The sequence below is a fragment of the Limulus polyphemus genome, unplaced genomic scaffold (genome assembly GCF_000517525.1).
Source record: "Limulus polyphemus unplaced genomic scaffold, Limulus_polyphemus-2.1.2 Scaffold3327, whole genome shotgun sequence".
In the NCBI taxonomy this organism is placed as follows: domain Eukaryota; kingdom Metazoa; phylum Arthropoda; class Merostomata; order Xiphosura; family Limulidae; genus Limulus; species Limulus polyphemus.
The window spans coordinates 20,797-35,591 of NW_013668937.1; the positions used below are offsets into that span (position 1 = coordinate 20,797).

At 30.6% G+C, this 14,795-nt stretch overlaps 1 protein-coding gene across 1 annotated transcript in view; it reads left to right on the plus strand.

Annotated features, from left to right (window-relative positions):
- LOC106469156 (ras-like protein 3) overlaps positions 1-14,354 on the plus strand; it is a 24,959-nt gene extending 10,605 nt beyond the window's left edge. Inside the window, exons 4-8 of the mRNA XM_013929621.2 lie at positions 261-317; positions 2,469-2,609; positions 5,802-5,945; positions 7,242-7,331; positions 10,854-14,354. Of these exons, the coding sequence (XP_013785075.1) occupies positions 261-317; positions 2,469-2,609; positions 5,802-5,945; positions 7,242-7,331 (432 nt within the window). The 3' untranslated portion in view covers positions 10,854-14,354. The remainder of the gene's footprint in view (positions 1-260; positions 318-2,468; positions 2,610-5,801; positions 5,946-7,241; positions 7,332-10,853) is intronic.
- The last annotated feature ends 441 nt before the right edge of the window (positions 14,355-14,795 follow it).

Here is a 14,795-nt window from a genome sequence, read left to right on the forward strand (position 1 = left end):
GATATAAATTCATGAAATAGTAGTTCAATAAAATTTTAAATGCAAGTCAACAAACGAGATGACATGGCCTTTCACCCTTGACCCGTATGGAAAGGTTTAAATACTCAATAAAGCATTTAGAGTACATTTTCTAAATTTTGTATAATGTTGTGTTTCACTTGTCTGTTACTGCTTTAATGATGTATTCAGAGTTAAACAATAGCAAGATTTCTGATTTTCTGGAGCAGTTTATTTTTTATAATCTTCTATAATTTATTTAGCAAGTAGAAGTCGATGGTCAACAGTGTATGCTGGAGATCCTGGATACAGCAGGAACAGTAAGTTTATGTTTTGCTCATCCAGTTTGTGTTTAGTGTTTGCCATTGCATGCACATGGGTAAGATAGGAACATGTCAACCACTTAGTAAAGTTTGTTTAAGGAAATGTAACTTGTGGGTTAGAGGATGTTTGTACTCATCCTATATTTGGAACAAAACTTTAATCAATTTCTTTTATTCTGGGAAACACAGAAGTGGTTTTAAGTCATGTTTGGTGCATATTGAGCATATATAGGTTTCTACACATTTATTCTACCAAGTGTTTAGTTAATATCTTAGATTGGAACAAGTCAAGTGTACTGTAGGAGTTCTAGTGACTGACTGAAGCTTTATAGCTAATTAAAGAGCTGTTTGTAATAAAGACCTGTCAGTGTTTACAGTATATATATCTCCTGTGTAGTGAAAAGCTACTTGACTTTGTATAGATCATGTGTTTTTAAAACTTAAAATAATAAACTACTCATACATTTAACCAGTAAAATTCTTTAGATTTTCAAAGAAAGAAAGTTATATTAATGATATTAATTTGGTATTTAATTACATCTTGTACTGAACAAGATGAGCAAATATGTCACACTTTTGACATTTGGGTGATCAGAAAATACTATACAGTATTGAAAAGTAACTTATTATTTGGATGTGATTAGAAAATACTATAAGTATTGTAAAATAATTTCTCCCCTAATTAGTACAGGATAAGATGTTCTTAAGCATCATACTAATGGCTAGCATGTTTTACTTCTATCTTGTAGCTCTTTATGAATTGTTCTTTAACAGTTTTTAAATATTCTGGAAAAAAACCTGTAAAGTCTTCACAATTGTAACTTCATTTATATCCCTGAAAAGTCCTTGAAAAATATCTGTAGTCAAGTATTTTAGGAATGCACTGGAAAATGTAAAATGCTTTCAGCAAAGTATTTTCATATTTCTTGAATTCTATATGTTGCTACCAACATGTCAAGGGCTGACCTGACATCTAATAATGAATTATTTAAGTATAGAGCTAACATGTTCAACATTTTACTGGTCACCTCTATGAATATTGCCACATTGGTATAGATAGATAGGGATGGAATACATGCATGTTATTTTATTAATAACATCACTGGTGTTCAGTTATCTACTTTAGTTATAACCTGATACATCACCTTTGGTATGATGTAACTGCATTGGATGAATTAAAAGACTGTGTGTGTGCCAGAAGTTTAGATTCTCGAGGCATTTCGTAAGGTATGTGGTTGGCAGCATTTTATCATTATTCTCATCAGTCAAACTGACATTGCAGGGGTTATCAGTGTGTGGAGTTACTAGTATTTGAAGTCATCGTGATGGTACGTTGATCCTGAATTAAAGTGATGCTCATGTCACTATGCTTCTGTATTTAAGTAGTGGTTTTTCATGTTTAGGCATTTTGGTTGTTTTGAAAGTACTGAAATAATACAAGATTACAATGGTAAAAGTATACCACATTACTTATGCTATATTTTAATTACAATTAATATTCCAAGTCAGTGCTGAGGCCAAGAAAAAATACCAAAAGGTCCAGATTGCAACAGCAAACATAAGATATTTTAACCTTTTGTTAATATTTTGTTCTTCTATCAAACACCTTCAACTTCAGCATTATTAATTCAAATTCACTGTAAGTCCAGTTAGTACATGACATTGACCTATTGAACTCTCCTAAACTGATTGTCTCTTACTTTGGTCTGCAAGATGAGGCAATAAAACTTGATTTTGAAGGCTTTGTTTTTCAGCTTGAACTATCGAGTATTTCTTACTCATTACATATATATGTGTGTGTATTTATACTAAATGCATCTTTTAATAGAATATATTGAGCATGTTTCTCATGACTTGCATATGAAATAATACAGTATTGTAAGAAAATAATAGTTTCAATATTAGATTTTGCAGTAGCCTCATAAACTTGAGCTAAATAGAAGACATTATACTTTGAAATACAACTTTCTCAAAAGAAGCTTTAAGTCCATTAAGTTTACTGCATTTAAGACTCAGTTTTTTGAGTTGCGTACTGTTTCAAGATTGTCTTTATTTTGACTGCTAATTTCGTAATAACCCCAAACAACAGTTCTTTTAAACAAGTCAATGTCATTACTGTCTCTAACATTGAGTTGCTTGTTGATATAGGAACAGTTCACAGCTATGAGGGATCTCTACATGAAGAATGGACAGGGATTTGTCTTGGTGTACTCCATTACAGCACAGTCCACCTTCAATGATTTGCAGGACTTACGAGAACAGATTCTACGTGTGAAAGACACAGATGATGTAATTTCATAGTTTTTTAATAACTTTAGCTAGAGCTGGGCAGTTAATTATTTTACATAATCAATTACTGTCATGTAAAATAATGGATTAATCAAAATTATGATTAGATTGATTGATGTCACAAAAATAAATAACTAATCACAATTAGTGTTCCTATTAAAACTATTTTCGAATATTCCAACTATCCAATTAAACACAGTATTTTCAATATGATTTTTCATTATTATTCTTGATTAATGAAGGTTGTTCAGCTCAATCTATGTTGATTAGCCATGACAAGAGCCATATAAAGAGAGAGAGTTTGGTCAACTGCCAATTTGTGATGTCATTACTGAAATTGGAAGCCACGATAGGTCCACCTGAGCCTGTTACCAGTTCCACAAGATTGACAAAACCTGTATATAAGTACAGTGTGTGCTGGGAAAGTGATGAAGATTTTGTGTTTGTTGGTGTGCTAATTATTGATGAATCAAACTCTATTTTTCTTGGACAAATAGGTTTAATGTTTTGTTGAGTATATTTAAACAAGTGTCACTGGAAGACTCAACGATTTTCATTGTTTCACTTTTCCTAAGTTCAAATAAGGCTAGCTTACAAATGGTTTAGCCTAGCATTAGGCCTAATAGATTGGGCATTTCATTGATTCGTTTAGGGTCTGAATTTTCCCTTTAGGCTAAAACCTTAACTATATGTAAACACTCTTTGTTATACTAACGAGAACTTGATATACTCTATGTAATTTATAGGGCCTTCATTTGGCCTTGGCTAGGCCAGACCAAACTAAAATGTTAGCAAACGTGACATTGTAGCCTAAAGGTAACATTAATGATCATAGGCATAGCATAACATTAGGCTGAGTTAAGTGACTTTTGTCAGCCTCCGATTCAAGTTCTGTGATATTGAAATGCCCCAGCATGGATTTTTCTGTGATACGGATGCGTTTTATCCCATATTTCAAAGAGATTTTAGAAAAAAGTTGTCTAAAACGAGTGAAATTTATCCACTTCTTCTCAATCTTTGTTACCTCTGTTCTGTTTGCCTGCAATCTCCAACCTGCCCTTCCTACTTTCACTTCCCAAATTTTTCTCCTGTCAAGATCTGCTGGAAAGCCAAACAAATGGACACCCTTTTCTGTTCAATTGCTGCACCCCAGACAGCACAACAAGGCATTTTTAAATAATTTTTCATCAAATTCCACTATTTTCTGTGAATTGGGTTTTAAGTGCCTTCATAGAAAGTGCTGTGTTTACATACCGTGTCTGTTATCGAGAAATGGACCTAAAATGGTGCCATGTCAGGGTGTGTCTGCTCTAGACCAATCAAAAACAGTTACCCAGTTGGCCAAACTCTCTCTCTATATATATGGCTTTGGCCATGACTAGAGCTGGGTGATTAGTGGAATTTGATATTTAATCATTAGGCTGATTATTTTATTCATTTAACTACCCAGTATGTCCGCAAGGTGGTGGATAGTGTGACAACCTCTTAGGAAGTTAGATGCAAATAAGGGCTTGCCCGAATATGCAGTTGCAGACCAAATGTCATAAGGTTGCAGAAAACGAGGTGAGTCATCTTGATGGTGCAGATGTCCTGATCAAATTCTCGCATGTTCAGACAAGGGACCTTACGGGTGAATCAGGGGCACTCTAAAAATCTCTATTGTTTATCTCTCCCCCCCCCCCACTGCCTATGAAGAAGCCTTGTTGATGGTAGGCCACATTCCCATCAAAGAATGAAATGAAGAAACAAAAGGAAGGCTGTAATGCTCAAGGGCCTAAAGAGCAAAAGGCACAGACAACTTGTAGTTCAGAGAAGATATTTCTCAATGACTCATTACGATCAAACCTGAAAGGGAGTCGTACATACAACACAAGAACAATCAGAACTGAAGATGATATACAAAGACTGACCGAGGAGTTAAGATTTCCAATTATATATTGCACAATCAAAATGGAAATGGGCTGGACCTATTGCTTTATTAAAACAGAACAGATGGACAAAAAAGAATCACAGAAGATGGCATGATGACATCATAGAGAAAAAGGGCGTCACATAGTTGAGGAAAGCAGCAGATAGACAGACTTGGACGTCTTTGGTGGAGGGCTACGCCTTGCAGTGGGTGGACACAGTCTAGAATGAATGAATGAATCAGTTATTCTTACACGAGACTTGAGTAGTTGTAATAATCAGAAATACAAACGTTGATTAATTGTAGCTAAGTGGAAAACTGTTCTAGTTCTACAAGGTAAAAAAATATTTTTTAAAAGTGAGTTATTATTTAAAGCATACTGCAGTTTTTCTAATCATTATGCTGGTTATATCAGCAGAATTTAATTATTCTCTTTTCCCTCGTTTCTGTTTCAATAAATTTTAAATCTTGGTTAATATGAGATTGTCCTGTTTTATAGCTTGCAGTTTATACTTTATAGAGCTCTAAACAACTTCGTACCATCTTTTGGACTAATGAAAGATTTTTCTGTAAAGTATCTACTAACTTTACATAAACATTGACACTGTATTTTCATGTATTTAGTAATAAATATGTCACATTATATTTGAATATGATAAATAAAGAAGATCACATCATTATTCGTAATGTTTATCATCTTGTCATTAATGCCAAAAGTGTCAAATTAGTGTCTTATCTTTGGAGCTCAATTTTCACTGTGTACTGAAGTTATTAACTAAGTCCCGTATTGCAAAAATTAAATGAGTTTTCCATTATTTACCATAAAAGTTGCTGTTATCGGTGTAACCAAAAGATATTACTGCATGGTTATTCTCTTTTAATTCAGTTTTTATTTGAAGTGTTGATGAACTCAAACTGAGAGAGATGCCCTACCAGTTTTAAGACTTTTTACTGTAAAACAGAACTATGAAATAATTTTGTTTTCAGAAGAGCATGCTGTATAAAGTTATTAGAAAAGTTGTACTTGTTTAGTGCATTGGTTTTCACATGGACTGCTTTGTTCAATATTTGTATTCTTCCTTATGTACGAAACAATTATGTTTAATAATGAGAAAATATTTTACTAAATCTTTGATTTTGGAATTATATTTGTTGCATATTTATTTTAATAATTTTTTATATGGAAATTGTAATTAGCTTATTAAGACGTTTATGGACATTTGATTGTATGGTTACATGGAGTAGGGACTACAATACTTATATGAAAATGTTGCATAATTTAGGTTCCCATGATCCTGGTGGGTAACAAGTGTGACCTGGAGGATGAAAGAGTTGTTGGGAAAGACCAGGGAGCAAACCTGGCCAGGTCTTTCAACAACTGTGCCTTCTTGGAATCCTCTGCCAAAGCCAAAATTAATGTTAATGAGGTAATTTGTTTTTTAAATATTATAGTATGAATAGGTTTTAAATATTATGTTGCTGGTTTTTGTTTATCATAATTTATTAATAATTGATTAATATGATTAAACATTTTCTTAATTAGTTTCCATTTTATTAATAAGTCTACATTTAACCACTGTGGAACTGAACATTTGCCATTTTAATTCCTCTGATCTCAATTCTGCATTAACATGCCTACTCATTAGCCATTCACAGGAGCTCATGCATATAGTGGCAAAATGTGCTTATGATGTTAGGCATAATTAATATGAGTGACAGAAGAAGAGAATTTTCATTGGGAGTTTTATATCTTATGCCAGAAACACTTCATGACTGAATAGGTTATAAATATTATGTTGTTGGTTTTTTTGGTTATCATAATTTATTAATAATTGATCATTAAAACATTAACCAAACACTTTGTTGAGGCCAGAAAATGAACAGTTTTGAGTATAATATATGAATACACAAACCTCTTATTTCTAACACTATTTTTCAGCTTGTCCTCATACAAGTGAACTATGGGAGATGATGAGAAATTTCAGAGGTTACAATTTCACTGATGATTTGTTTTCATATGTTTATAGTTAATACAATAACATATTTGATGAATATTATTTTTATAAAATTGGTTTGCAGTAAAAATAATTCTTAGTATAGTGGTGAACAAACACTATATCTAGAGGATTACCTTTCAACAGAAATAACTTTATTGAGGTATTATTTATGAAGATAGTTATTCCTAGAAAAAGTTCCACAAACTACATATTGCACATGTAACAAATGATGAAATTTGCCAAAGTATAGGTATAGATAGACCAAAAGCTTAGTATAATCAAACTTAATGGAAACATACACAGTGCAAAATTGTCCAACTAGACCATTTGATAAGTTGAAGAAAATATTCTATTAGCAAAAAAGAAAAGGAAAATAAGAAATTTTTCAAAAAATGAATAATCCGTTTCTCTCTGCAAGTGAAGTAGAATACGTTATTTCTTTTGTAACCGAGAACTGTACTAGTGGTAACTTTAGCAAGGTGTGTATAGAAATGTAAGCATAGCATATTAGAAAGATTAATGTTAAATTAACTACAATGTAGTAACATTATCTGGGTATTAAACAAAACATTCATTTATTATTAGTAGGTTAGCATAGTTGTGTTTGATGGCTCAATAAACAGTATATTTTATTAAATTTTTATAAGGTGGTTATTCCTGTAAAAAGTGACAATATTTTTCATACATTGAAAGCTGTTGTTATTTATAATTATATTTCTTCTGTAGATATTTTATGATCTAGTGAGGCAGATTAACAGAAAAAATCCTGAGAAAAAGACAAAACCACCAAAGAAAAACAAGTGTGTAATCTTGTAGGTAAGTTCAGCATTATTTTACGATCACAATCCGGTGAACAGTAAAATCATATGGTATAGGATAAAGTGAAGGTAGAAGGGTTGTCGTATTAGAAAAACAAGTGTGTAATCTTGTAGGTAAGTTCAGCATTATTTTACGATCACAATCTGGTGAACAGTAAAATCATATGGTATAGGATAAAGTGAAGGTAGAAGGGTTGTCGTATTAGAAAAACAAGTATGTTTGAATCTCTAAATTTTGAGTTTTATTTCACAAGTTTGGCATGTTTGGTGAGCAGGGGATATCAGAAATAGAATGTGTTAAGTTTGGAGAAAGTATTAATAACTGATTTAACAATTAAAATAAAGATAATAGTTTTGATGAGTAATAAAATGTGATTGGCTTTACATCTAAAAATTAAAAAGAAAATGTAATCATTCAATAACAAAGCGCTCTTTTCAGTGACAACAGTGTTGGAATGTTTTAGCTTTAACTTCAGTTTTAAGGGTGTTTCAAATGGCCTTAGAAGTATTACAGAAACAAGAGCTAACACAAAGTGCATTTGAGTGAAGAAATAAAAAAATTAAAATAATTACTATAGTCACTTTATTGATGTATTTTTCATTACTATCCAGAGCATTTGATGAGAATTAATTACAGAATGATAAATTTAAGTTACATTTGTGAAGTACACACATTTTCATAACAGTTACATGCGAAGGTGAACATATTTTACAGTTGCAATAGGAAAGGAACAACTTTGTTAATTTTAGAGTAGACATATGACACTCCTCCAGTCTGCTAGGTTTTACAATGTTACACCAGTAGTTATGTAGTTTTAAACTGAGGAATGTTCATGAAATTACAGAATTACCTGTTAGTTGATTTCAAAATAAAGGGATACACCTGTAGACCTCATACTTCAAGAATTAATCAAAACATGTACATTTGTATTTGTTAACTTAAAATTTTCTCTTGTGATTAAAAAAGAATAAATTTTGAATTGTTTTGAAGATGCTACACTTTTCTGTTACTACTTGATATACTATTTTTACAAGTGTCCTCTGTATTAGTGATTGTTGTAAACAAATGTAGGCTAAAGTGGTTGATTCTTATGTTATTCATCTATTTGAACTGTAACACTATTTCATAGTGTCTGTTTTAAAGTTTCATATGTAATAATGTTTTCGTGATATGAAAGTATCAAACACTGTTATTACAATAGAAATAAGTATCACCCTATTCTTCTATACCATGAGCTTCATACAGCTTATAAGTTCTTAGGCTGAATTCTTCACCTTAACCATTGTAATATAAACTCTTTAAGCACGGGCTCGGTCCCTGAAACCGACCTCGTAACCATTTTGTGCTTGTTATAGTTTTCATTGTGTAACTTTTAAATTAGTAAGTAAATGTTAACAAAATTTGGCAGATTATCAGTAAACATTACAATGCTTTCATACGCAAAATATCAAATTTGTTTATAAAATCTTAAGGTTTGTAAAGCAATGTTTTTCTCGTGCCTTTTTTTTTTCTTTCCACATGTTGCCTATCTAACATGCAAAGTAATTTTCATTTTAAGATTGAAAATACTTTTATGCATCAGAAAATTTTCAAATTTCACATGCAAAATCTGTATAATGTTCAGATAGTTATCAAACGTTTCTTAAGAAAAAAATGTTAAATTTCATCTGTTATTTTAACTAATGAATCTTGGTATGGGTTCAGTAGATTTGACCAATCTTTTAACCACCATAAAAAATGAGGAAATAAATATAAATTATGCTTCTTTCATTCTAGAATGACAACAAATTATAACACGAAAACATAAATGTTTAGACTAAATAGCTTAAATCTCGTAACATTATACATTCATATATATTTATTATTTTTATTATATTGACCTTTCAGCCATGCCTAGCTAAAAATACAGAAGTTACAATAATGAGGTGCACATGCTCTCATGTTACCGTATCCAGTAATATAAAATAAAACTGACCTTTAGTATTTACAAAGTGACCTGTCTTGGCTGTGTTTTAGTAGACTAGTATTTTGTGAAATCACATTTCCATTATTATAAATTATATATGTATATAGATGATTATTATTTAGAAATAAGTTCTTAAACTTATTTTTCTTCAAACATAGAACAGTGACTAAAGAAGTAAACAAACAATTATATCTTCTAGTTACGACCTTTGTACTCAGTTGCTGTTTGATGTAGGTTGCTAAACCTTTTAGAATTTTGTACGTGGAGGTTATGAAACGAACTAATTCTTTTAGGTTTTATATATATACAGTTCAATAACCAAAAAATCATAAATTCTTATATCGATACCATAGCATTCCATTATAATTTATCAAGTTTAGTAACTAAGCTGTATTTCAGTCTAAAAAATATGACATTTGAAGCAAACTAAAGACACAACCTACCTCTTTGAAAGAACAAGATGGTATCCTAACACATGAAAATGGCTGAGAAAGCCACAAGAGGACATTCTGAGCTTTTGATTTGTTATTCACATGTCATATATTGAGGTAAATGTATATATGGGACTGTTTTGAAATATGGAAAGATTTGGGTGGGGTGCCACTGTATTTGATTCATTACATAAGCATTATCTTAACATATTGAAAAGATAATAGGCTCTTATTTTATATTCTAGCTTGTCAGTATCGGTAATTTGAGTTCCTAATTTGTACGAAACTATAGACGTAGTATTTTGACATCACAAACATCTAATTTGAATCAGTGCTGCATTCAACATACCATGTGACACACAAAGATCGATGTTTAACTGTGTTTTTTTAATATTTACCTTTAAATTAAGAAATTAAATAATGTATAATACTAAAATTTTAATTATAATCTACAGTTTGGTACTACACTTATTGACATAAATTCATGAAATAGTAGTTCAATAGAAATTTGATTGCAAGTCAACAAACGTGATTATGTGGCCTTTGACCCGTAACCCATCTGGTAAAGGTTAATCTAACTCTTCAGCTGGAAAACTAGTTCTGCTAAATTTTTGAGTTTTAGCCAGTTCTCTGATTGTTCATTTCATAAAATACCCCAACATAATTTTAATTGCATAATTTGTTAATAGTTAGAATTTATCTTTGATGCTTTAATTTTTGTCATTTAAATAATTGAAATTTCTACTTTCTACCTTTACTTTTTGTGGACTGAAAAGTGAAGCAAAAACTAGTAACCCATTATTTTATGCCGGAAGGTGAGAGTAGATGAGGCTGGTTAGTTGATCTTAACCCATTATTTTATGCTGAAAGGTGAGAGTAGACGAGGCTGGTTAGTCGATCTGTTTTTGTTACTGCTTGATTTCTCATTAATGTTGATATAGATGAGCTAATTATTTTGGTTCAGGGTGCTATGTATCAAGTGACAAATGAAAATGTTAATACAATGTCATATGAAATGTTCAGTATGGTAGGAAAATTTTTGTATGTTATTTAGAAAAAAAACTAATGAGCCTTGATAAGATGCTCTGTTTAAAATGGGAGTGTTTTTTTTTTTTTTTGCAGAAACTTTGCTGTTCTAAAACTGCCAAGAAGCTGGGAGAGAAATTGGGGTCCATCTTCTAGCTCTGCTGTACAGTTTATTTGTCATCTTTCTGACATTATTTCACTGTTTGTTAAGAGTTATAAAATATTCTTAGTGCCACAGTTCTTACTATATAGTTGGTTGTCAGTGCCAGTTCTTCCAAGACGTTTCACATCTCGCTGGCTGTAACGGGTTATGACCTGGAATAAGTCTATTAGTACCTTTAAAGACCTGTGTTAACATTGCCAGTGACACCTAATGTATGGTGCTAATCTTGTGTGTAAGTTACATTTCTTGCTTTAAAACTCCTTCCTTAAAACCAAATCAATTCTATCTAGCAAATCTGAAGCTTGTGTAAATCTTTCTTTTCTTTTTTTAGTATCATTAAAAATTTTATGTATTAATTTTGTTGGAAAACTTTGTGAAAAGTGCATCTGCCTGATGCTTATTGTCAAGATATATTAATTCAGAAGATTGCAAATATTTTGAATTAAATTTAAAGAGATGGCTCTTTTTTTTTATGATCCTGTTAGATAATCATGAAACATTAAGCAGTGATGTATAAGAACGATTTTTAATATGTTTTGTCTTTTTTTCAACTATAGAAGAAGCTGAAACATGTAGCAACCAGATCTAACCTTTATAAACAAAGTGATCAAGTTTCTCATTAATCACTTTAAAATATTTTGTTGATTTAGACTTTTCATAAGGTCTCTTACATTAAAAGATAATCTCTATTGGTTTAAAACTGTCTTCGTATAAATGTTCCAGTGGTTACATATATATATATATATATATTAAGATGCAGAATTGGAACATGTTGAAAGCCAGAGGAACTTCACAGGAAAGTTAAACAGAATATAGATTCCTAATTATAATTAGAATATATTAAAAGTTTTCTCAGATGTGTTAAAATTACTTTCATATACACACACACACACACAGCTTAGGATTTGTTTAAAGCTAAAAAACATATTTAATTTTTTTGTTATAAAAATATATCAAAAGGTCTAAATGCTAACTTTTTTGTTGAGGCAGAGTTTTATTTCAGATGTTTTTGTTATTTTCCTTTTATCATCATATTGAAGAAAAAACTTTATTAATTTGTAATTATTTGTATTGTGCAATTTATTTTAATGTTATTGTGAAATAAAGACCATTAAGTGTACTGCCAAATCAGAGAAGGAATGATGTAAGTTTTTTTTTTGTTCCTATTTATACGATACGTAAAAGTGTGTGTGTCATACTTATGATATGTTCTCATGGGGAGTTTTGTTAAGCATTTTCTTCTGTTATATGGAAAATACAGGAAGTCTTGACTGCTGTCCAAGATATTTTACTGAGTAAAACAATGTATCACAAGTAAATCTGTTAAGTTCTTATGGCACTACATGAACTACATTATCATGAACACTTGATTCATAATTTAAGTCCAACATCTTTTACGTAATTTGTTAAGCTTGCAAGTTCTTCAGAATTATCTCAAAATGTGAACATTCAACTTATGTAACTATCTGTTTTGAAGCAGTGGAAATCAGTAGGTTAGTGTTTAGAATTGATAAATGACATTATAAAGAGAGATTTGGTTCCTTAGCTAACCCTAGAATTCATTATCAGACTTATTTTATTGAAAAAATAATAAACATAATGTGAATGATTTCTGTTTAGTTTTGATAATTTGTTTCAATTCAGCAATGCTAGAGAATTTTTTTTATTTTTACAAATTGGTTCATTTGCTGCAAGTTTTAAGTATTGATATAAATAAAACTGGACTTTAATCACATATTCTATGTTTGCACAATTTGAAATGTTATAATGCTTTGAATATTGCAAGGATATATGATATAATCAAAATAAAGCAAGCTATTTTTATAGTATAACTCCATAGGATATTAATACACTAAATATTTCAACCAAGGATTAGCTTTCAGCATGGTTATTGTGTGTAATATCTAGTTAAAAGCATGCTGTTATTTTTGTTGGTAAAATATCCCCAAGGCAAAGTTACATACTACATAATTAGCCAATAGTAATTTTATAATATTCCACCAAAGCTAGTTCACCTTATTGTGACTAACATAAATATTTCTAAACCTTGTCTTTCTGTTTACCATAACAAATTTTTAGTAAAGAAACCTCCAAAAAATTATATTGTTTGATTTTAAGAAATCTTGTAAAAATTTACTAATACACACCAAGCATTTTTTCCCATGATAAAATATTGTCCTTCCAAGCAAACTTTAGAATAAGATTGAGAATAAAAATTTTACAGAAAGAAATCATTTCTTTCCTAAACCTCTTAAAGTGGTATTTGTAAAATGTAAAACTTGCTATATATCTTGTCATAGTGTTTCATTTAATTTACTCCAAAATGATTGTTATTAAAGAAGCACATTTTGTGGAATATGATCTTAAATCTTATCTGAGGTCTTTTTTTTTTTTTTTTACAGTAGATTGTTTGTGAACATAATCCATTGAAGTGGTAAACACAGCACTGAATGCATTTGGTATCTTGAGATGTAGACTGGGACAAGCTTTCTGTACTACTATGTTGATATGTTCACTGAATGCATTTGGTATTTTCAAACGTAGACTGTGGTACAAGCTTTCTGTACTACTATGTTGATATGTTCACTGAATGTATTTGGTATCTTCAGATGTAGACTGTGGTACAAGCTTTCTGGTTCACTATATTAGTAAACACAACACGACACCTGTTTAGTGTCTTCTGATGTAGACTGAGGAACAAGCTTTCTGTACTACTATGTTGATATGTTCACTGAATGTATTTGGTATCTTCAGATGTAGACTGTGGTACAAGCTTTCTGGTTCACTATGTTAGTAAACACAACACTACACCTGTTTAGTGTCTTCTGATGTAGACTGAGGTATAAGCTTTGATTCACTATATTAGTAAACACAACACGACACCTGTTTAGTGTCTTCTGATGTAGACTGAGGTACAAGCTTTCTGGTTCACTATGTCAGTAAACACAACACTACACCTGTTTAGTATCTTCTGATGTAGACTGAGGTATAAGCTTTCTGGTTCACTATATTAGCAAACACAGCACTGGAGACCGTGGTACAAACTTTCTTGTTTTTGAAATATTATTTTTGTTTTGTTTGAAGTGAAGTCAGGTGAACATTGTAATAATGTTTTAACATAGACTTGTCTTTTTGCTTCCTGTCACTTGTGGAGCTATGTCATGCATCTTTCTTATGCTAATGGAATATTTACTCAATTGATATTTGAATCAGAATATATTATTATTTTCTTGCCTACATATCTCTGTAAACAACATAAAATTAGTTCTTGATTTTAACAAATCCATTAAAAACATCTGTCCCCAATTTTTGAATAAATGATAATTGTATGTTTTCAAATAGTTCTTAGTAGTTATTATAATACATTAATATGACTGATATTCGTGTATTAGCAGACTGAAAGCATAGTACAAATAATTTTTTTACTGAACAGGCAAAGATCCTGCTAAAAATATAATCTATCTCTAATAAAACTTTAGTAAGTCCAATATTATCAATTTTATTAATATAATTAGTTATTATAACACCTTTTTTTTCTAGTGTTAAAGGTTAAAAGTTCATGTGATAGAAGGAATTTTATTTAATGTAACTAAAACATAACTTGAAGTATAATAAATTAAACTTGTTAATATTTCATTTTCGCTAAATTCTATGTACTCTGAAATAAAGTTTTATTAAATTACATTTGGAAATATGCTGCTTTCATTTTCCTAGCATTATTTATACATCTTAATATAATAAAAATGGATTACTTTATAATAGCAAGAAAAATTTACTATTATAAAAAGTTTCATTTGAACAGCTGTGGTTTTTAATCTACCAACTTTCAATCTGTTGTCAATTGGATGGACTGTGTCCATTCAATTGACTACAGA